At 42.2% G+C, this 22,790-nt stretch overlaps 1 protein-coding gene across 10 annotated transcripts in view; it reads right to left on the bottom strand.

Moving 5' to 3' along the window:
- The window catches only part of SIK3 (SIK family kinase 3), a 271,702-nt gene that overhangs the window by 37,642 nt on the left and 211,270 nt on the right, over positions 1-22,790 (bottom strand). For all 10 annotated transcript variants that reach the window (XR_004177270.1, XM_009187338.4, XM_009187340.4 and 7 more), the window contains 2 exon segments: positions 17,980-18,104; positions 17,067-17,190 (listed from right to left, as the gene is read on the bottom strand). Coding sequence is in view for 9 of the 10 variants with exons in the window: in XM_009187338.4 (XP_009185602.1) it covers positions 17,067-17,190; positions 17,980-18,104 (249 nt within the window). In the remaining variant the exon portion in view is untranslated.

Below are 22,790 nucleotides of genomic sequence, written 5' to 3'. Positions count from 1 at the left end.
CAGGTCCCAGATTAAGAACCAAAACAATTCTTACAGTGTCAAGGGCAAGAGCTTTTTAATCTTGACTATCCTACATAATATCGAACGTGCCAAGGAACAGAAATCTAACATTTTTCATATGTGGCACAGATGGAAAATATGACAAAATGCAGAAAGCTAGAGTATCATCATCAACTCATATTTCCTAAGTGTCATGTAGTTCATGAAATTAAATTCAGATGAGATTTGAAGACAGCATTCTACATAAAATATGGAAACTGGGTGAAAACGAGGGAAACAGATGCTCTCAAACCCAAGAACACAATCACCCAGAGGACATTCAATTTACAAGCGCAGAAAGATGGAGCCCTCAAGTCAAACAAAACATCAACTTTTCCAGATGCCAAGAAGTACTCTATTTTATTGTCTAAAAGGGCACTATTGGCCAGGCATGGTGGCTCACGTCTGTAATACCAGCACTTTGGGAAGCTGAGGTGGGCAGATTGCTTGAGGCCAGGAGTTCGAGACCAGCCTGGCCAACATAGCAAAACCCTGTCTCTACTAAAAATACAAAAATTAGCTGGGTGTGGTGGTGCATGCCTGTAATCCCAGCTACTCGGGAGGCTGAGGCACGAGAATTGCTTGAACCTGGGAGGCAGAGGTTGCAGTAAACTAAGATTGCACCACTGCCCTCCAGCTTGTGTGACAGAACAAGATTCTGTCTTAAAAATAAAAAATAAGGCCGGGTGCGGTGGCTCATGCCTGTAATCCCAGCACTTTGGAAGGCCGAGGTGGGCGGATCACGAGGTCAGGATATCGAGACCATCCTGGCTAACACAGTGAAACCCCGTCTCTACTAAAAATACAAAACTTAGCCAGGCGTGGTGGCGGGCGCCTGTAGTCCCAGCTACTCGGGTGGCTGAGGAAGGAGAATGGCGTGAACCTGGGAGACAGAGCTTGCAGTAAGCCGAGATCGCATCACTGCACTCCAGCCTGGGTGACAGAGCGAGACTCCGTCTCTAAAAATAATAATAATAAAAATAAAATAAATAAATAAATAAAAGGGCCCCATTATTTGCTCCCTCCCAAAAGGTAGGGACTCTGAGGCTAAATGAAACTGAACCACTTTGGGCCATGCAAGAATACGCTCCTCTGCTTGTGTGTGCCAGAGAAGCAGCTTCCCTTCAGAGCTGCTTTCATCTGCTCCATGCAAGACGCCAAGCAGTCTCCGCAGTGAGAGTCACTGTGGGCCCATGAAACCTGATCTGCCAACAGAACGTTAACTAGAGGATGTTCAGCACAGGCCCTGCCCTGCTGCGCTGCCAGGCATTTGGATGACTTTGTGGAGAGAGAGCTGCTGTACGGGCAGGGTCCTAAAATGGGAATTAAGTTGACACTGCCAGTGTGAGTCTATATCTGTGAAAGCAACATTGTTTTTTCTTCTTTTTTTTTTTTTCTGTCCTTGATAATAAACAAATTTCTCTAAGTGATTACAACAAACCAAAACAATTCTTGGGAGATAAGTCTTCTCCATAAGCCCTGTGGATCTGATTGAAAATACTAATGTCGGCCAGGCACGGTGGCTCAGGCCTGTAATCCCAGCACTTTGGGAGGCTGAGGCGGGTGGATCACAAGGTCAGGAGATCGAGACCATCCTGGCTAATACGGTGAAATCCCGTCTTTACTAAAAATACAAAAAATTAGCCGGGCGCAGTGGCGGGCGCCTGTAGTCCCAGCTACTCCGGAGGCTGAGGCAGGAGAATGGTGTGAACCCGGGAGGCGGAGCTTGCAGTGAGTGGACATCACGTCACTGCACTCCAGCCTGGGTGACAGAGCGAGATTCCATCTCAAAAAAAAAAAAAAAAGAAAGAAAAAAGAAAATGTTAATGTCCCTTTGGCATACTGAGACAGCAAAAATGAGAGAAAGATACATAGAAAACAGTAAAAAAATAGGGAAGAAGAAAATGAAAGCCTAATAGAGCAATTCATTCAATAATATTATTTAATAATTACTAACATTTATTGACCATTTACATGATAGGCAAAGTGCTAAACCCTTTAAGTTAATGTAAGCATCTACTTCACAAACCAACCCAATACTATTGTCTCTATTTTATAGAAAAAGGAATTTAAAATCAGAGAAGTTGAGAAATTTGATCAGATAATAAGGGGCCAAAGAGGATACAAATTCTGGTCAGTCTTACTCCCGGGAGCTCTTAACCTATATGGTACCTAAAATAAACACATTATTGGTATTCTGGGTTATGAAAACAAACCAAAACAATTCTCTCCTCTGACAGATCAAATGCCATGTCATCTCCACAGGTTCCATCATGACAGAATCACCCACAAGCTAGGTCAGTACAAAATGGGCCAGGCAAATTGATGGTCCAAAGACCAAGAACTAGCTGGAAAACAGCTTTAAGGGGAGATGGCAAGTTGGATGGATTGACGAGGCAGGGACATGAGAGCACTAAGCGGGGAGGGTTTTCCTGTTCATAATTTTGCTGGTGAGGATTAAATACACTGTGGTAGAGCACTTATTTCTATAGTCTGGTTGTCAAGGTGATGAAGACTATGATGGAAGGCTTGAAACAGCAGGCTTCCCCAGTCAAGAATCAAAGATAAGAGGAGACAGGTAAAAATTTAGGAAACCAGATCATCAGACTTTTCAGGCTGGTCCTATGAAGGAGAGAAAACCAATTGTCCCTGAAACCCTGCAAGTGACACCAAAAAACAGAACATGGCAAAACAATCCTTTCCAGCTCTGTGGTGAGCAATGGCATAGAAGAAACTGAGTCATGGATTCTTTCTGACCACATAAAGCTGCTTTGAGCTGCTGGAAACAGAAGACATCTGTGTACTAGAAGGCACAGGAAGGCTTTTTTGCAAGCAAGAAAGTGCATGCTTCTTACAGGTGCTCAGAAGAAGGGGATGATCTAGTTTCTTATGTACTTGGTCCTGTCAATGGTAGGTGTCTTCAAAGGTAATTCCAAAGCACTCAGCCCAAGAGTTCTATATTTTCAATAATTTAAACAAACTTCTTAAAAATGTTTACTTCTCAGTAATGAATTACTTCTGGCACAATTCTGACTTCAAAGAGGGTTCTATTTTTTCTAAATTTCAAAATCTAAAAAGGAAACAAAAATAAATTGGCGATTAAATCTCTGAAACACGTTTCTATGGAAAATGAATTACTTGACAAAAACCTTTTAAAAGTTCAATGACATTAAAGTCTTAAAGTTCTCAGAACAAGGATGCTATGCAATACGCTGCCTCATGCTGTTATCCAGCTCAGTTACCAGCCCTGGAGGAGAAGTGATGCTATTATAGCAAACAGACAAGACCAATGGATGGCCTGCAGTGGCAACCTCAGAATGGAGCCACATGGCTCTGATAAAAGTCTATCCCCGTATTTTAGATGTTCTGGATTTAACAAATGTTTGTCTCACAGCGTCTCTTTAATGCTGCCTGCCTTTTCCTAAAAGAAAAACTGCACACAAAACATGCTGTTTTTCCTCATGAAAAGAAAATAAAGTCTGTTATAATGTCCTGAACTTGTTCTAACATGGACAGAACAGTGTGACTATCTTGTAGTGCTATAATCCCTGCAGAAATAATTAAAAAGTAAATCAATAAGAAACCAGGGGTGTTTTTTGCCAAGATACCTTCTTTTGATAAGAAGCCAGCCAGAGTTAGGAATCCTCACTCTGCTTGTGGACTAAGCCCTAAAAATGATGTTTTATTAATATGCTCAAGAAACACTGTCAATGTCAACTGCCAGCTGAGGTCAAACCTATTTATTTAACACAGTCACTATTTAAAAATCTAAACGAAGAGACAAATGGTCCTCAAAATAAGACATTTGGGCCCTGCACGGTGGCTCACACCTATAATCTCAGCACTCTGGGAGCCCGAGGCAGGCAGATCACTTGAGACAAGGAAGTCACGACCAGCCTGGCCAACATGGTGAAACCCAGTCTCTACTAAAAATACAAAAATTAGCCAGGCATGGTGGCATGTGCCTGTAATCCCAGCTACTTGGGAGGCTGAGGCAGGAGAATCACTTGAACCTGGGAGGCAGAGGTTGCAGTGAGCCCAGATCATGCCACTGCACTCCAGCCTGGGTGACATTGCAAGACTCTGTCTCAAAAAAAAAAAAAAAAATTATGACATTTGTATGTATAAATAACATACACTAAATGTGCTAACCTATAGATACATGTAGAGATTGTATAAACATTAACTATAATAATACAAAATACAAGGATTTTGTTGTTGCACTGAAATTTTGTCACTTTGGATACTGCTAGATCAATGGTGTTACAAGGATTGGAATGCTTTTATTCTGTACATTAAATTTGGACACCTTACTGTTATAATAGAAATAAACATTTCTAAATACCAAGTTAAAGGACTGGTTATTTATTTTTAATTTACTTTGAGATGCAGTCTCATTCTGTTGGCCAGGCTGGGTGCAGTGGTGCAATCATAGATCACTGTAGCCTCGAACTCCTAGGCTCAAGTGATCCTCCTGCCTCAGCTTCTCCAGTAGCTGAGACTACAGGCACACACCACCACATCTGGCCTTTTTTTTTTTTTTTTTGAGATGGAGTCTTGCTCTGTCACCCAGGCTGGAGTGCAGTGGCGTGATCTCAGCTCACTGCAACCTCCACCTCCTGGGTTCAAATCAGCCTCAGCCTTCTCAGTTGCTGGGACTACAGATGCCCGCCATCATGCCCAGCTAATTTTTTGTATTTTTAGTAGAGATGGGGTTTCACTGTGTTAGCCAGGATGGTCTTGATCTCCTCACCTCGTGATCTGCCCGTCTCGGCCTCCCAAAGTGACATCTGACTATTTTTTATTTTTATTTTTTAGCGACAGGGTCTTGCTATGTTGCCCTGGCTGGCCACCTTGATCTCCTGGCCTCAAACAATCTTCCAATCTCAGCCTCCTGAGTTGTTGGGATTATAGATGCATGCCACCATCCCTGACAAGGATGTAGTCAATGCCACAGTTTTACACAAAGAAAATACACAACCTTGGAACTTAATCTATGACAGTATTGACTGTAGTAAGATCTGACTCATAAAAAATAAGCATTGAGATTAGTTTCTCTTGACACAATGACACTAGGAAAAAACTGTCATGTTTTGAAACATTTATTTTCAGTTGCTCTGGGGAAAAAAAATGGAAGTCCCACACTTCAGTACAATTTCAAGAAACGATATTCCAACAGTAGGATATCAGAAAAGAAGGTGGAGAATTATCCATTTAACTATAAATTCTAACCCTAGTGGTTTCTGCAAATTATTGTAATCAGAATCTCCTGGAATAGAAATAAAGTTCTTTGGCGGGCGCGGTGGCTCAAGCCTGTAATCCCAGCACTTTGGGAGGCCGAGACGGGCGAATCACAAGGTCAGGAGATCGAGACCATCCTGGCTAACACGGTGAAACCCCGTCTCTACTAAAAAATACAAAAACTAGCCGGGCGAGGTGGCGGGCGCCTGTAGTCCCAGCTACTCGGGAGGCTGAGGCAGGAGAATGGCGTGAACCCGGGAGGCGGAGCTTGCAGTGAGCTGAGATCCGGCCACTGCACTCCAGCCTGGGTGACAGAGCGAGACTCCGTCTCAAAAAAAAAATAAATAAATAAATAAATAAATAAAGTTCTTTTTATCTCTAAATTCTGGGAGACACTTTCAGTGACTGAACATAGAGGCCACAGGGAGATGGCTTGGAACAATTTCACAAATAGAGATGGAGCCCATAAGAAAAGTTTCTTTAGGAATCAGTAAACAGGCACTGAGAGGCTTTTCTCTTCAGTTTTAACAAGTTTATCAACCCGAGACAGACCACAAAGAAAAAGTTTTGACCCATATATATCCATTTATTAGAAAAATAACACCTATTTCTTGAACTTCCTTACTTTCAATCAGTTTTTCTAGGTGGGCATGATGCTGCCAGAATTAAAATTCAGAAATCAGGAAATCCTGGCCTAAAGGGTAGGGATGCCAACATTTAGCTCTAGCCCAACCTTGAAAAGACCCTGGGTTGCTATACTGCTTTACAGGAGGCTGTCCATTTTGTGGTTTACATTCTAGTATCTTTTGACTCCTAGTATCAGTCACTATAGTACAAGAAAATTCTGCCTCTGGTTCCAATACAGAGTTCCTGCCACTCTTTTTTCAATAAGTAATCCAGATGTAGACAAATATATCCATTCTACAACTCTCTTAATTCTTGGAGTAACTTACTATGTATTTATTGTGAATGAAAATGCAAACACACATGGTTAGATGGTCTCTGAAGCCAGACTGCGTGGGTTCAAATCTCAGCTTTGCCACTTACTAGATATGTGCCTTGGGCATGTTACTTAACCTTATCATGCCTCAGTTTTCTTATTTATCAAATAACCTCTCATACAGTTTACCTCATAAAACAGCTTACCTCAGACAGTTGTTTTGAACATTAAATAAGATAATGCAACAGTGCCTGGTATATAGAAAGTGGTCAATAAATGTTGACTCATATCCGTATCTCTGAAGTCCTTCCACTTGGAATGTCCTTCTTTTATTTTTCTATTTAGGGTTGCCATAAGCCAGGAGACAGCTGGTTTGAAAAGGCTAATAATAAATAGGGCAGTACCAATATTTATCTACTGGTTTTTAGTTATGTGAGGTCATGGGAATGAACACGGCTGGCCTGTTTCACACTGAAGTAGTTCTGACCTCTTTTCTGACATCAGTTGTGATTTCTACATTCTCTGACATGAAAGCACTACATAGATTTTTCTCTCTGGCAGTGTAGTATGTCTCAAAAGGTATGAGAAAACTGCTTTGAGGACTCTGAGCCCCTCAGTATATGGAAACTGGTGGGTGAGCCAATTTAATCCCTTGCCCCATTGGTTCTAAACAAAGTGCTTTTAGCCAAGCAAGATGCTGTGTGGTTCTTGATGAGTAAGCCAATCAGGGCAGAGTTGTTTGCCTCTAAGTAGAAGCTTTTTGGCAGTAGCTGCAGGGTACATTCTCCATCAGAAGCATTATGTAAGCCTGGGTCTTGCATTCCCAGTGATAAAATGCTTATGCAGTATTACAATTAATTAAGTCACAGTGAAGTCTAATCAATAAAGACTCAAAAATATTGTCCACAAGAGATCTCTATGCCCTCACTAACGCTGCAGTTTTTTCACTGTAAATTAATTTTCCTTCAGTTAAATAAACGATCTTAGTATGTCTGCTAGCAGGTGGTACAACAGGGGAACAGGGTACACTCGGCTTTAAGTATGTTGTTAAAAAATATATATATTGAATGAATCTGGTCCTCAAAAAATTTAAGTTATTTGCATCCACCGGTGGAAGGGGAGGTCAGAGGAAACATTTGCCAACACATGAAGCCAGACCAGGTTTCACCTTCCACCACAGCTCAAGAAAACAGCAAGTTTCAACTTTTAATCCTTCTCTAATTTAGATTCAGGGTTTTATCAAACTGTTCTTTGGGATGCTCTGAGAAGTTTAATCCAAAAACACTGGTCTGGATCAAACTTATTTTACTTGAGGCCTAGAAAGCAAACTCTATAGTAGATCAAAACACCTTTTACACCTAAAAGTTATTTGACTTGGTCACGTTCACAATAACTCATATAACAAAACTACATAAAACCATGGCTGGGCGTGATGGCTCACGCCTATGATCCCAGCATTTTGGGAGGCAGGGCCAGGCGGATTGCTTGAACCTAGGAGTTCAAGACCAGCCTGGGCAACATGATGAAATTCTTGTCTCTACATTAAAAAAAAAAAGTATATAAAACCAAGCGGTTTGATGAATAAATAATTTAGATCATGTTAATAATATAATACAAGAGTCTAGGCAGGGCACGGTGGCTCACGTCTGTAATCCCAGCACTCTGGGAAGCCGAGGCGGGCAGATCACTTGAGGCCAGGAGTTCAAGACCAGCCTGGCCAACATGACAAGACCCCGTCTCCACTAAAAATACAAAAATTAGCCAGGTGTGGTGGCATGCACCTGTAGTCCCAGCTACCCGGGAGGCTGAGGCAAGAGAATCACCTGAACCCAGGAGGCAGAAGTTGCAGTAAGCTGAGGTGGCACCACTGCACTCCAGCCTGGGCAACAAAATCTGTCTCAAACAAAACAAAACAAAACAACACAAAACAAAAACCAAGAGTCTGATACAAGATTCCATAGTTAAGTAGTGAAGATTCAGTTTTTCATTCAAAAACACTTACTAAATGCCTATGCCCTACCAGGGGCTGTCAGGTTTTATGGAAGGTATTCATGTGTAAAACACAGCTCTGATAATCAAGAGGCTTACATTCTAGTGGGGACAGGAGGAAGACACATACATAATTATAAAAACTAGGTGGCATAAAATCAACCCAGCCTCAAATAAATTCTCTTTTAAATGTATACCACTGTCATTCCAACTTGAAAACATGTCTTTAGTACATCTCAGGATGCCTATGAAAGGAAACTTGTATCAAACAAACAAGACCAGGCATAGAAATATCCACTAATTGTGAGGATACTTCATTCCACACATTACTGACAATAGAGAGCAGCTTAGAATTCTTGAGCTAACCATATCCATTTGCAGAGCATGGCCTCCCACCCACACAGCTGTATGTAGCTGCTCTGGAATTCAACTTGGCTAGAAGAAGCTAAATGGTAGAGCCTTTGCCCTCTGGTCTTCCAAGTGGTCATTTAGAACACTATACCAGCTCTGCTGGAGTTTCTAGATCCTTCAGGAACAAAAACAGATAAACTCAGCTCAAGCTTATGACAACAGCTGAGAAAAGGAAGGATCTCGTGCTTAAGGACTTCCCTCAACCACACTATCTCCTGTAATACAGCAACAGCAGCTGGGCTGACGGGCTGAAAAGCAGCCAGTACTTGCCTCCATCAGAAGACTATGCTCCAGATCTACCGAGATACGACTGTGCCCAGAAACAGGAGGAGTAAGCAGAAAAAGGACTAAGGGACAGACTCTAAACTTCTTTCACCTGACATTTTCTGGTACTTGAAGGTTGTCTAAGCTAAGAAAAGCCTAAACAACCGATGAATTCATTTTCTGCTATGCCTTATCCTTTTGAAGTATTCTCTGATGGGCCTTGGGATTTAGGCCTATGACATTCGGCAAAGACAAGCACATGTATGTTACCAAGGGCCAGAGAGATCATACTGGTAATATAGAAAGTATCTACTCATTTCCTACACTGGTTGTTTCCCATTCTCTGTACTAATCTTACAAAAACTTTTATTCCTACTTAGGGAATTATTTAACTGGGATTAAAGAGTGACTACGTTTAGGATAATCCTGTTGGCTTTCTCTGAGTCTTGAAGCTTTGAGGTTAACTTACATCATATTACAAATAATAGTTCTAGGCAGTTAGACTGTTAGTTTATTTCTAAGCACTAATAGACAGTGTGGCTGACAGCATGCTTAGCTGTTTTCTAGGACCCCCTATCTGAAGCTGGCTCTGGGAAGGGTTCAGTAAGAATCTCTTGCCATGGTGTGAGGTGGTGGGGGTGGAGGATAGAAGACATCCAAGTTGCTCACAGGAAACACTGTGGACATTGGAAAAGCAAAGGAAGTGGTTTGTTTATCTTGCTCTTTTTGCAACAGTATGGTGTAGTAAAACAAACACTGAATTTGAATACTGACTTAGTTACTTATTACCTGTGTGGTTTTGGCAAGTTAACTCATTTCTCTAAACTTCAGCTTCCAAAACTTCATCAACAAGATGATAAAATACGTACTATTACCTATTCTAAGATATAGTTATGTAGCTCAAATTAGATTAAGTAAAAGAAAATAATTTAGGCTGCATATGCTGGCTTCTGCCCATAATCCCAACACTTTGGGAGGCCAAGGTGGGAGGACTGCTTGAGGCCAAGAGTTCAAGACCAGACTGGGCAATGTAGTGAGACTCATCTCTACAAAAAATCTTTTACAAACTCAGCTTGGCATGGTGGCACAGGCCTGTAGTCCTAGCTACTTTGGAGCCTGAGGTAGGAGGACTGTTTGAACCCAGGAGTTTGAGGCTGCAGTGAGCTATGGTCACACCACTAGGCTCTAGCCTGGGTGACAGAGTAAGACCCTGTCACTAAAAATATAAAAATTGAAAAACTGAAATATTTTTTAAAAAGGCACTGGTGGCCGGGCGGTGGCTCACACTTGTAATCCCAGAATTTTGGGAGGCCGAGGTGAGCGGTCTTCTTGAGTCCAGGAGTTCAAGACCAGCCTGGGCAACATAATAAGATCCTATCTCTACAAAAAACTACAAAAATTAGCTGGGTGTGGTGTCGTGCACCTGTAGTCCAAGCTACTCAGGAGGCTGAGGTGGGAAGATGGCTTGGGCCCGGGAGGCGGAGGCTGCAGTGAGCCAAGATCACGCCACTGCACTCCAGCCTGGGTGACAGAGTGAGATACTGTCTCAAAAAATAAAACCATTAAAAAAAGAAATTATTTTATAAACTCAAAAGCCCTAAACAAATGTAATTTCTTGATATTACTACTGATATTATGATGTGGATAAGACTGTACTCTCTAGAGGAGGTTTTGGAGTCAGCATTCTAACAACCCTATGCATTAATTCATTCAACAAATATTTACTGAGTGCCTACTAGAACTCAGGCGCCGTCCAAAGCCCTGGGAACACAGCAGTAAACAAAAACCAAATGCTTATTATGGTCAAGTGGTGATGGGAGGTGAGGAGACAATAAAGTAATGTGAGGTAGTGCTAAGTGCTATGAAGAAAAAGCAGAATTACAGAAAGAGAATGGTAAGGGTAGCCAGAATAGACCTCTCCGAGGGGACCTGTGACTACTCTCTGAGGAGAATGTATGTGTTTGGCAAGTCTGAGAAACAGCAAGGAAGGCGCTGTGACTGGAGCTCAGAACCGGAGGTGAACAGTTATAGGAAATGAGACCAAAGAAGGGGCAATGACAGCTGTGCCTTGTAGGCCATAATAATAATGACTCCTTGAATTTTATTCTAAATGTAAATGAATGCCACTGGGGGCAGGGTGGTTCTGATTCAGATTTAATATTTACTAAGTCCTACTACATACCAGATCCTATGGTAGGTTATCGACAGTTGTGAAAAAGACATGTTTCCTCTGTACTTTCACTAAGTTCAGTCTGGTGTGGAAGACAATGAAAGAAGTAATTGCAATATAAAGCTTGGTAAGCACCATGATAAGAAAAAGTTTAGAGACATGAAGAGTGAATAGAAATTATCTAGATTCTCATTTCTATCCCATCTAATTTTTTTTATTCTAAATTCTACAATATAGGAGTGGGTGGAGTGGGGTGGGATAAGGAAGATATATTCTCGGCAGTGGGACATGCTCCAGAAAAAGGAACTTGTTCACGGAACGAGAAGAAAATTAGGGTGACTGGTGGGAGAGTGGGAGCTGGGGCTGAAGAGCTAGGCAGGAGTCAGGTTAGAAAGGTATTTCTATGTCATCGTTTCTGAAACAGCAGACAGGAGATCAATTTAGTAAGTCAAAATCAGCATTTTTTTTAACATGGAATAGAATAAAATATATTGGAATGCACTGTACATAGTAAGGTCTAAGTTTTGCTTTTTAAAAAAAATTGTTTGTTGGCTGGGCGCAGTGGCTCATGGAGGTCAAGGAGGGAGGATCGCTTAAGGCTAGGAATTCAAGATTAGCTTGGTCAACAGAGTGAGACTCCATCTCTATAAAAAATTTTTGGCCGGGCGCGGTGGCTCAAGCCTGTAATCCCAGCACTTTGGGAGGCCAAGGCAGGCGGATCACAAGGTCAGGAGATCGAGATCATCCTGGCTAACACGGTGAAACCCCGTCTCTACTGAAAATACAAAAAAATTAGCCAGGTGTGGTGGCGGGTGCCTGTAGTCCCAGCTACTCGGGAGGCTGAGGCAGGAGAATGGCGTGAACCCAGGAGGCAGAGCTTGCAGTGAGCCGAGATCGGCCACTGCACTCCAGCCTGGGTGACAGAGCGAGACTCTGTCTCAAAAAAAAAAAAAAAAGTTTTTTTAAATTAGAGGCAAGCATGATGTTGCTTGCCTCTAGTCCCAGCTACTTGGGAGGCTGAGGTGGGAGGACTGCCTGAGCCCAGGAACTGGAGGTTGCAGCAAGCTATGATCACATCACTGCACTCCAGCCTGGGCGACAGAGCGAGACTCTGTTTCAAAAAAAAAAAAAAAAGTATTTTGTTGTCAGCCAGGGTTGTATATGCCTCTAGTCCCAGCTACTTGGGAGACTGAGGCAGGAGGGTCACCTGAGTCCAGGAGTTCAAGTTCAGCCTGGACAAAATAGCAAGACCCCATCTCTAACATCAAGCAAACAAATCTCTTGTTCATTTGTATCTATATATGTGTGTTCTGGGTCACAGTATAAAATGTACTTTTTTTTTTTTTATCATAGCCAAAAATGTTTGTAAGTCAATGCTTTGCCACCTTATGGAGTAAACTTTACCTTAGAGGCAATGGTAAACCACTGAAAAGTTTCAGGCTAGAAAACGATATAATCAGATTTGTATGTTTAAGTAAGAGAGAGAGAGAGAGAGAGAGAGAGAGAGAGAGAGAGAGAGCGTATGTGTATGTGTGTGTGTGTGGTATGTTTTATTTATTTTTATGTTTGTGTTCTGGAAAGATTACTCATGTAGCAAAGTTGACAATGGGGTAGAGGGGGATAAGACTGGAGCCAGGAATCCATATAATCGGCTACTGTTTAATTGAGGCAAGGGAAGATGATAATATGGTCTTAGAAGTGGCTACAGGAATGGAGGGTTGAATCGACAGGATTTGGTAACTGATCAGCTGTGGCAATGGTGAGAGAGAAAGCATCGAGGCTTGTGTTGGCCTTGGTCAGATGGTGATGCTATTCACTAAGGCAGCAAATACAGAATAGAGCAAATCTAGGGAGGGAGAAGTTAAGTTCATTTCTGAAGATGTCTCCATTGATCTGACTTCAACACATGAAAGTGAAGACAATGGTTAGCAAATACTTGGATACGTAGCCCTAGATCCAAGAGGAGAGGTCCAGGCCAAAAAGTTAATTGAGGACTGATCACCACAGTGATCAATGAAGCTATGGCAGTAAATAAGATGGCTCCAGAAAGATCCTGTAAAGATGAAAAGATCTAAAGGATGAGCAGAGAAAAATACGTCTGGCAGAGAAGACCGAGAAGGTGTTCCCAGAGGACAGGAGGAAAACTGGAGAATACGGCGTCTCAGAAGCAATGAGAAAAAGTGTTTTAAAATGTAATGAGTGACTCAACAATAAGAAAATAAACAACCTGAATTTTAAAATGACTAAAAGACCTGAAGAGACACCTCAACAAAGATATAGAGATGGCAATAAGCATAAGAAAAGATGCTCATCCTCATACATCATTAGAGAATTATAAATGAAAATAACAATGAAACGCCACTATATACCTATTAGAGTGGCCAAAATCCAAAATGCTGACACCACCAAATGCTGACAAGGATGTGGTGCAGCAGAAGCTCTCTCACTGCTGGCAGGAACGCAAAATAGCATAGCCACTTTGGAAGACAGTTTGGCAGTTTCCTATAAAACTATCCATGTTCTTACCGTATGATCTAGGAACTGTGCTCCTTAGTATTTACCCAAATGAGTTAAAAATTTCTGTCCACACAAAAACCTGCACAAGGATGTTACAGTAGCTTTATTCATAACTGTCAAAATTTGGAAGCAACCAAGATGTCATCAGTAGGTGAAAGGATAAAGGGTGGTACACCCAGGCAATGAAATATTATTCAGTGCTAAAAAGAAACCGGCTCTCAAGTCATGAAGAGACATGGAGGAACCTTATTGCATATTACTATTTGAAAAACACCAATCTGAAAAGGCTACATGCTGTATGTTTCCAACCATATGACATTCCGGAAAAGGAAAAACTTGTGGAGACAGTGAAAGGATCAGTGGTTGCAGGGGGTTAGGGAGAAATGGATAAACAGGCAGAGCACAGAGGATTTGGGGGGAAGTGAAACAATTTTATATGATATTATAGTGGTGAAAACATGTCACTATACATTTGTCAAAACCCACAGAATGTATAACACTGAGAGAAAACCCTAATGTAAGCTATGGACTTTGGGTGATAATGTGTCCATGCATGTTCATTGATTGTTAACAAATGTACCACTCTGATGGGGCACATCTGATAATGACAGGGGCCGGCAGGGGAGGTAGGCAGGACAGCACAGAGGGTACATGGAAACTGTGTACCTTCCACTCAATACTGCTGTGAATGTAAAAGTGCTCTAAAATATAACTAAAGAGGCAGGGTGCAGTAGCTCACACCAGTAGTCCCAGCACTTTGGGAGATTAAGGCAGGCAGATCACCTGACCTCAGGAGTTTGAGACCAGCCTGGACAACATGGCAAAACTCCATCTCTACCACAAAAAAAAAAAAAAAAAAATTAGGCGTAGTGGTGTGTGGTATGAGCCATGATCACACTACTGCACTCCAACCTGAGCAACAGAGCAAGACCCAGTCTCAAAAAAGGAAAGAAGGGAGGGAGGGAGGGAGGGAAGAAGAGAGAGAGGGAGGAAGGGGAGAGGTGAAGTGTTAATCACTGCTGGGCAGTGATTAAGAAAAAGACTAAGGATATGCAGTTGATCAATAATGAGATCACTGGTGACCCTGGGCAGAGCAATACTGGATCACTTCTCTGCTTCCTTTTATAGTAAACTGGAAAGAGTGTGTCTACTTCCTTTGTCTATTTTCCTTCTATTCCTTTTTTGTTGCAACCACGTGATTAAGCTTTCGCTCCTGTTCCTCTGCCAAAAGTGTACTTCAGAATCATTAATGATCTAGGAAGGCGAGGGTGTGGGGGGATAAAAAAGAAACAAAATCATTCATGATCTCCACATTTCTAAATGCAACATTCAGTTCTCGGTCCTCTTACCTGACTTGGCAGCAGCACTGACCCCCACAGCTCCTCACTCCCTCCTCCCTTCTCCTGGGAACAGTTTCTTCACTTGTCTCCTAGGACAGCAGGCCCTCTGGCTTACCTCACCAGCAACTCTCATGATCCCTCTTCACCTGCCTGTTCTCTAAATATCGGTATGTTCCAGAGTTTAATCCGTGGACCTCTTCTCTTCTCTGTAACCACTCTCTAAAAACTGAGCTCATCTCATGGCTTTAACTATTATCTATACACTGGGGATTCCAAACATACATCTCCAACCCAGATCTCTCTCCTAAATGCAACTGCCTATTCAATATCTCAACTCTGATGTCTAATGTGCACCTCAAACATGACATGTCTAAAACATCTCTCCAAAATGTAAGTATTATTCTCCAGTCATTCCCATCTCAGTTAGCAGTAAATCCATCCTTCCAGTTGCTCAGGACAGAAACTCTGGAGTCTTTCTTTCATATCGAATCTAACACTAAATGTTACTGGAGCCAAACTACCTGGGTTCAAATTCTACTTCAGTCACTTGGAAGCTGTGTTATCTTGGGAAAATTGCCTAATCTCTCCTGGCTTCAGTTTTATCACCAGTAAAACAGAGACAATAATCTTATGTATCTCATAGGTTGTTAAAATAATTGAGTTAATGCTTGCGAAGTGCTTTGAACAGTGGCTGCCACACATGGTATGTAGTATCTCTTGAATCTGATCACTTCTTACCATCTCCACCTTGATACCCCAGACTGGGAACCAGCCACCAATATCTCTCCTCTGGACTACTGTAAAAGTCTCCTCCTAAATGGTGTCCCTCCTTCAGCCTTTGTACCTTTCAGTCTACTGGCAACACAGCAGCCAAAGTGATCTTTTTTAAGCAAAAGTCACTGCAAAATTTTTCAGCGTTTTTGTATGTTTGAAATTTTTCATCATAAAATTTGGAAAAAACAAAAGTCAGATTACATGACGCCTGTCAAAACCCTCCAATCCTGTACACTTCAGTCAGACGAAAATCTAAAGTCTTTACACTAACTAGGCCCTAAAATTAAGTTCCCTCTTACCTCTCTGACCTCATCTCTCTTCCTCATCTCTCATTGCTCCTTCCTTCCAGGGACGCAGGCCTCCTTCCCGTTCCTTCCCATGCAGCCATGCTCCCTGCCCTCGGCCTCTGCGCTGATCCCTCAACAGCCGGGGGGGTGCTCTTCCCCGGACTGTACAGCATTCACCCTCACCTTCTTTCAGGCTTTGCTGAAAGGTCACTTCCTCCACCAACCACTATCCTAACTCCTTCTCTATTTTACTTTTCTCACAACATTTAGCATCATCTTCTATACTATGAAGTTATCAGTTGGAAGGAGACAAGTTAAATCTACTCCAAGTGCAATTACCATGGGCTTCTACTTTGTTGTCAACCCAGTAGACGTATGTTCTTCCTTAAGATGAAAACAGATGATTAAGCCAAACTAAAGGCTTTTTGCATTGTCTCTAAAATGTTCCCTTCTTATGTGCAAATAAATGGTGATAAAATGCTGTTAATTCTGCATATCTTGTATCTATTTTCAGTGTTAAATTTTTCCAAGACCTGCCTACCTTACTGCCCACTTATTAAATAAATTTTTAAAAATTTGATTCTGAAGGACAAAGAGCACAGAAATAGGAAATGAAGCAGTGGCAAGACTAAGATGCAAAGCCTACTTTATCCTTGGCATTTAAAACCACATTGCAATGAGAACCCAATAAGTGGAAATATCCTGGAAAAGGGTAGAAAGACAGAAGTGAAACAAAAACGTTTATTGCATTACTGCTATGCCATGGGCCTACTGAGTCTTCACATACATTATCTCATTTAATCCTTACAGTAATAGCAGCCCTCACAAAACTCTCAGCCAATGTGTAGATGAGGAAACTAAAGCTGAGACAGACTTAGGGCCCAGATCCAAACCCAGGCAGGGCTATCTGATGCCAAAACCTGTATGCTGTTTCTAAAGAACCTTGCCTCCTGGAGGCATCGGGTCAGCAAGCTGGAGTTAAAAAAGATTGTAAGTGGGGCATTTATACTCCATCGCTAAATTCCTGGGATAACTCCTCAGTGGGTCTAACTTTCATGAACTCATTCATAGCTGGGTGCTAGCGACTCCCTTACCTGTGGACATAAAAAATGGGATGCGGAACTTTCCACTCAGCACGCGGGCCCGCAGGTTCTGCAGTGTGCTTCCATCAAACGGCAGGGCACCGCACACAAGCACATAGAGGACAACTCCAAGGCTCTGCATCCCAAACAGACAGGATGTACAATTAATCGCATCAGGGGAAACAAACACGACCACTGCAGTGTGTGTATGCAGATGATGGTGAGTCATGCATACGATTACGGAACAAACTTCTTCTTCTATCTTAGAACAGTTAACAATCTTCTTTGCTTCTAGGCATTAATTTAGGGTAACATCCAAATTTTTCTCAGTACTCATTCTCCAGGGATAAGGTAAATGGTCACAGTAGAAAGAATCTCTGTTCTTGGCAAGGGCCTCCAAGCTGACCCTTGGGGATGCAAAGGGGAAATTTGAAATCTGTGGCTCAGTCCACAAGGTAAGTAGTGGAGAAAAGACTTTGCACAAGTAGGCAGGGTGCAGTGGCTCATCCCTATAATCCCAGCACTTTGGGAGGCCAAGGCGGGAGGATCACCTGAGGTCAGGAGTTTGAGACTAGCCTGGCCAACATGGTGAAACCCTGTCTCTACTAAAAACACAAAAATTAGCCAAGTGTGGTGGCATGTGCCTGTCATCCCAGCTACTTGGGAGGCTGAGGCAGGAGAATCACTTGAACCTGGGAGGTGGAGGTTGCAGTGAGCCAAGATTGTGCTGCTGTTCTCCAGCCTGGGTGACAGAGTGAGACTGTTTCCAAAAAAAAAAAGACTTTGCACAGGAATTGGGACTTGAAAGAACAGGTGACCAGGATCTCAATTCATGTGCATGATTATGTATCCTTCAGCATGCGAACAGCTGTCATCAACCAAGGGTAGCTAATGCTGTGGGGTGTAAGAGAAGGCAATTACTTACCCAGATGTCCACTTTGGGCCCATCATATTCTTTTCCTTCAAAGAGTTCAGGTGCAGCATAGGGAGGGCTGCCACACCAGGTCTTCAGCAGCTGCCCAGGAGTGAAGAGGTTACTGAAACCAAAATCTAGAAAGGCAAATGGACATAATTCATATTATTGTTAACCTTTTTATTGTAACTGAGCAAACACTAGTCTCTAGTTACTAAAGATTCCCAATCATTAAGTCTGAATATTAAATGCAAAAAGAGAACATTTAGAAACCACATAGCTAGACACTTAAAACAATAATAGTGAAACAAAGATACAGATGAGCTGAAATACAAAGACAAACATGATCAGTTTATGTCAGCAGAAATAGTACTGCTCCCTTTGTAAACCGAGGCAGAATAAAGCGAGTGGTACTTGTTCTTTTAAGAATGCAAATGGGGCCGGGTGCGGTGGCTCACGCCTGTAATCCCATCAGTTTGGGAGGCCGAGGTGGGCAGATCATGAGGTCAGGAGATCATCCTGACCAACATGGTGAAACCCCGTCTCTACTAAAATACAAAAAATTAGCCGGGCGTAGTGGTGTGCACCTGTAGTCCTAGCTCCTCGGGAGGCTGAGGCAGGGGAATTGCTTGAACTCAGGAGGTGGAGGTTGCAGTGAGCCGAGATGGTGCCACTGCACTCCAGCCTGGCGACAGAGTGAGACTGTCTCAAAATAAATAAATAAATAAATAAATAAATGCAAATGAAACTGGATGATGTTAAGATCACATTAGAATCAGGAAACACATGTAAGCCTACTCAGCTGGACCCAGAATTATGTTATTTTTACTTCTTATGACAAACACATCTATGACCATTTAAAAATTAGAAAAAGTGACATTATTATAATTAAGTAGTTTATTCAAAAGGAAGAATATGCAACTTAACAAACTGAAGCAAGAATGCTTACATTTTAACTTTCCTTGTGCTTCAATTTCCCTCCCTTCTTCTCTCTCTCTTCTACTGCTATAAGAGGCAGCAGATGGGAGGCAGCAGGGATGAGTCTTTGGGAGCTACAGTAAGACAATGAGCAAGGATGGCCGGCCAAAGGATTGAGGCTTTGGTGTAGAAATGCTTTTATGTATGTATGTATAACCACGTGACAGGCTAGAAATCCCTCACGCCCCAGGGACACCATGCTCCCTGCAATCCCAGCATCTGAAAATGTTAAGCACCCATCTACTCTCTGAAACTCGTCCCTCTTTCCTGGTTTTACTCCTGTTGACAACTCTCCTTTTGCTATTTGCTTTCCTTCTTTCTACCTTTTACAGAAGGTGTTTTTCAGCAGGCTCTGCTGATTTTAACTGCCTCTCCTTGCTCTATGTTTTCTCAGGGCTAACTCTTTTAATCTCACCACTTCTAGCAGCATTTCTTTGGGGATAATTCCCCAAATTTATACGTCTGGCCCTGGTACCACTCTCTAAGTTCCTGGCATGAATCCCCAATACTTGCTTGGGAAGAAATACCTCAAACCCACCATTTTCCAAAGTCATACCTGCGCTTTCAGTGCTTCTACCCTCATTAGTGACATCACCATCTGTGTTACTAGAAACACTGGAGTCATCTTCAAGTCCTTTCTCCCTCTTGTTTCCCATTTCAAGCTGGTAATAAAACTCTTACTGCTTCAACTCCGTGTGTCTTGAATCCACCTCCTCTTTTCTATTTCCTCTTCTACCCCTGCAGTTCATACTCTTATCATCCCTAGGTTAGACTGATGCTACTGCTTACTTCCTGTCTATTTCATTTTCCCCTAAGCCATCCTTTCATAGCACAAAGTTACACAAACCAGATCCTGTTACCTCCTCGCTCAAAAACACAGGCTGGCTCCCTTCTGCTTACAGAACAGTCTTCATCTCAGCACCATCATTTAAGGTTCTTCACAACCCAGCTCCATCCCATCTTTCCTATTTATCCCTGGCCATGCTAGTCACTAGACTATTCACATCCTGTGTTTACGTGCCTTCCATATGCTATTTCCTCTCTGTGCCATGCCTTTTCCTTTCTTTTCCATCTTTAATGTATCACTCATTTTCAAGGCCCGGTCAAATATGACTTCCTGTATGAAGGCTTAACTGATTTAAACCAGAAAACACCATGTCAATGGCCTCCTCCTCTGTGCTACCACAGCCTTTTGTTTATGCCTCTACATCCCATTAGTGCTCTGCTATATATATATATATATATATTTTTTTTTTTTTTTGAGATGGAGTTTCACTCTTGTTGCCCAGGCTAGAGTACAATGGCATGATCTTGGCTCACCGCAACCTCCACCTCCCAGGTTCAAGCGATTCTCCTGCCTCAGCCTCCCAAGTAGCTGGGATTACAGGTATGTGCCACCACGCCTGGCTAATTTTTGTATTTTTAGTATAAACGGGGTTTCTTCATGTTGGTCAGGCTGGTCTCGAACTCCCAACCTCAGGTGATCCACCCACTTGGCTTCCCAAAGTGCTGGGATTACAAGTGTGAGCCACTGTGCCCGGCCTCTACCTTATATTATACTTAATTGTATTGCACGTTTATACCCTCCACTAATTAGTAAATGGAGGAGATATCGTTTTATTTATCCTAGTCACTACACAGTGGTTCTAATATATAGCAGAGACTCAAGAAAGCGTCACGAAATTAAACTGCAATAAAATCACTGGGCCAATCCTCTCGTCACCTCCTGACTACTGGAGACTTCTCAAACTGACAACGGCAGCTGGCCAGCAACGAGAGCCTCTGCCTCCTAGCTGTCCCTCCCAAGGTTCTAAAATTAACTTAATGATCATAAGGGGTGTGGCAGTCAGGACCACAAATAGAATCATTATAGCTTCTTCTATGAGAAGATGAATACTCTCATTCATTAATAGAAATAAATAATACTTCTTCTGTGAAGTCCTCCTGGATCCCCTACAAGAAATGTCCCCTATCTACTCTGTTGGTACTTTCCCTTTATTATTTGAATACATATATAATGTATTCTTCTAGCTCCTGAAAAACACTCTCTCTTGTAAAGATCCACCCTTTCTCTCTAGTTCCTTAAGGACACCTTATTCTTCTCTCTTTCACAGTATCTAACAGTGTTTAACACAGTGGGCACTTAATGTTGACTATGAACGAAACTGCATTTAACGCTCTACAACTAACCTACAACTTTTGAAACACTGTAACTTGGCCAGGCGCGGTGGCTCACGCCTGTAATCCCAGCACTTTGGGAGGCCGAGATGGGCGGATCACGAGGTCAGGAGATCGAGACCATCCTGGCTAACACGGTGAAACCCCGTCTCTACTAAAAATACAAAAATTAGCCGGGCGCGGTGGCGGGCGCCTGTAGTCCCAGCCACACAGGAGGCTGAGGCAGGAGAATGGCGTGAACCCGGGAGGCGGAGCTTGCAGTGAGTGGAGATTGCGCCACCGCACTCCAGCCTGGGCGACAGAGCAAGACTCCGTCTCAAAAAAAAAAAAAAAAAAAAAAAGAAACACTGTAACTTTCACTTACAAATTAAAGTCGCACACACTGGTCACTGTTAAGATTTTTTCTTAGCAGAGTGGCGACAGGTTGCTAAAAATCCCAGCAACTGAGATTCAGCAAAGTTGATGTCTCTGGGAATTATCCAGAAAGAAGTTCCTTAAGTTTGCAAAAATAAAAGATAGAAAAAAGATCCTTAGGTTTGCAAAAACCTTCACCAGGTCCTTTTCCATGATCAGCCTTCCTCTTCTCCACAGTGCAGAGGAGAAATGCGAGTATTTCTGTTCTGCCTGATGGATTCTGGCACTGGAATAACTGGATAACAAATTCTAGAAGAATCATGGAGTTTTTTGTTTGTGTTTTCAACGGAGCATGCAACAGGCTAAGCAATGAATTTAAACCAGTTGAGTTTAAATTTTCCTATAAGCAGATAACATGTACAGATTTCTCATTTTGAACCACTAATGTTTAGTAACCTTTCTGGCATTTTACTTTGCCAGGGAGGTGAAGGCACAAACCTCATAGCGTGAGCTTGTTATTTTATCTACAAAACAGGAAATTGTTACAAAGAAAACAATATCAAAGGGAACCAGTTTCAGCAATGTCTGCAGGCTTAGACTGTAATAGTTACAAGGATTTTATGAGAGAAATCAGTATATGAGAATGAATGATATATTAGGGCCAGACAACTAGAGAGGGCCACATCTGCAGAAGCACCTGCTTCCACTATGTTACATCCAAACAGCTGGCTTCAACAGCTAGACCCAACGACCAAACGCAAGATTTCTGTAAGATTCAACAACAACCAAATACTACTGGCTTGCTCTCATCTCCTATTATGAACCAAACAAAATCCTCTAGTCTCAGAAACCTGTCGAGAGGGCTCCTATAGTCATTCCAAGTATTGTTACTCCCAACTCTAAGGTGTACATTCAAGCAAAATCTTGCTATTCCCTGCCTACAAGACACCTTTTACCCCCCAATTATGGGCAGATTCCTTTAGTTACTGAGCCTGCGGTATCCTAATTCTTTCTTTAAGGTACCAAACCTAACAGGATCTGATCCACTTTCCCTTTTCAATATACATATTATTATAAATTGACGATTTCATTGAAAGCATATGGCTGTCTTCTCTTCCCTAGCAGTGGCTGTTTACTAGTATTTCACATTAATCTTCACTACTGCTAGGCATCTTGTAAGTTAAAATTCTGGCTAATTTGCTGCCCATTCAGCTATAACATAACTTATTTTCTGAACATTTAAATTATCCATGTGGGAAAGCCTCAAATTATTACCATGTACTAAATCTGGAAGTCATTTTGAAAATTCAGTG

The sequence above is a fragment of the Papio anubis genome, chromosome 12 (assembly GCF_008728515.1).
Source record: "Papio anubis isolate 15944 chromosome 12, Panubis1.0, whole genome shotgun sequence".
NCBI classification, from domain to species: Eukaryota; Metazoa; Chordata; class Mammalia; order Primates; family Cercopithecidae; genus Papio; species Papio anubis.
This window is presented reverse-complemented; position numbering and strand designations above follow the sequence as displayed.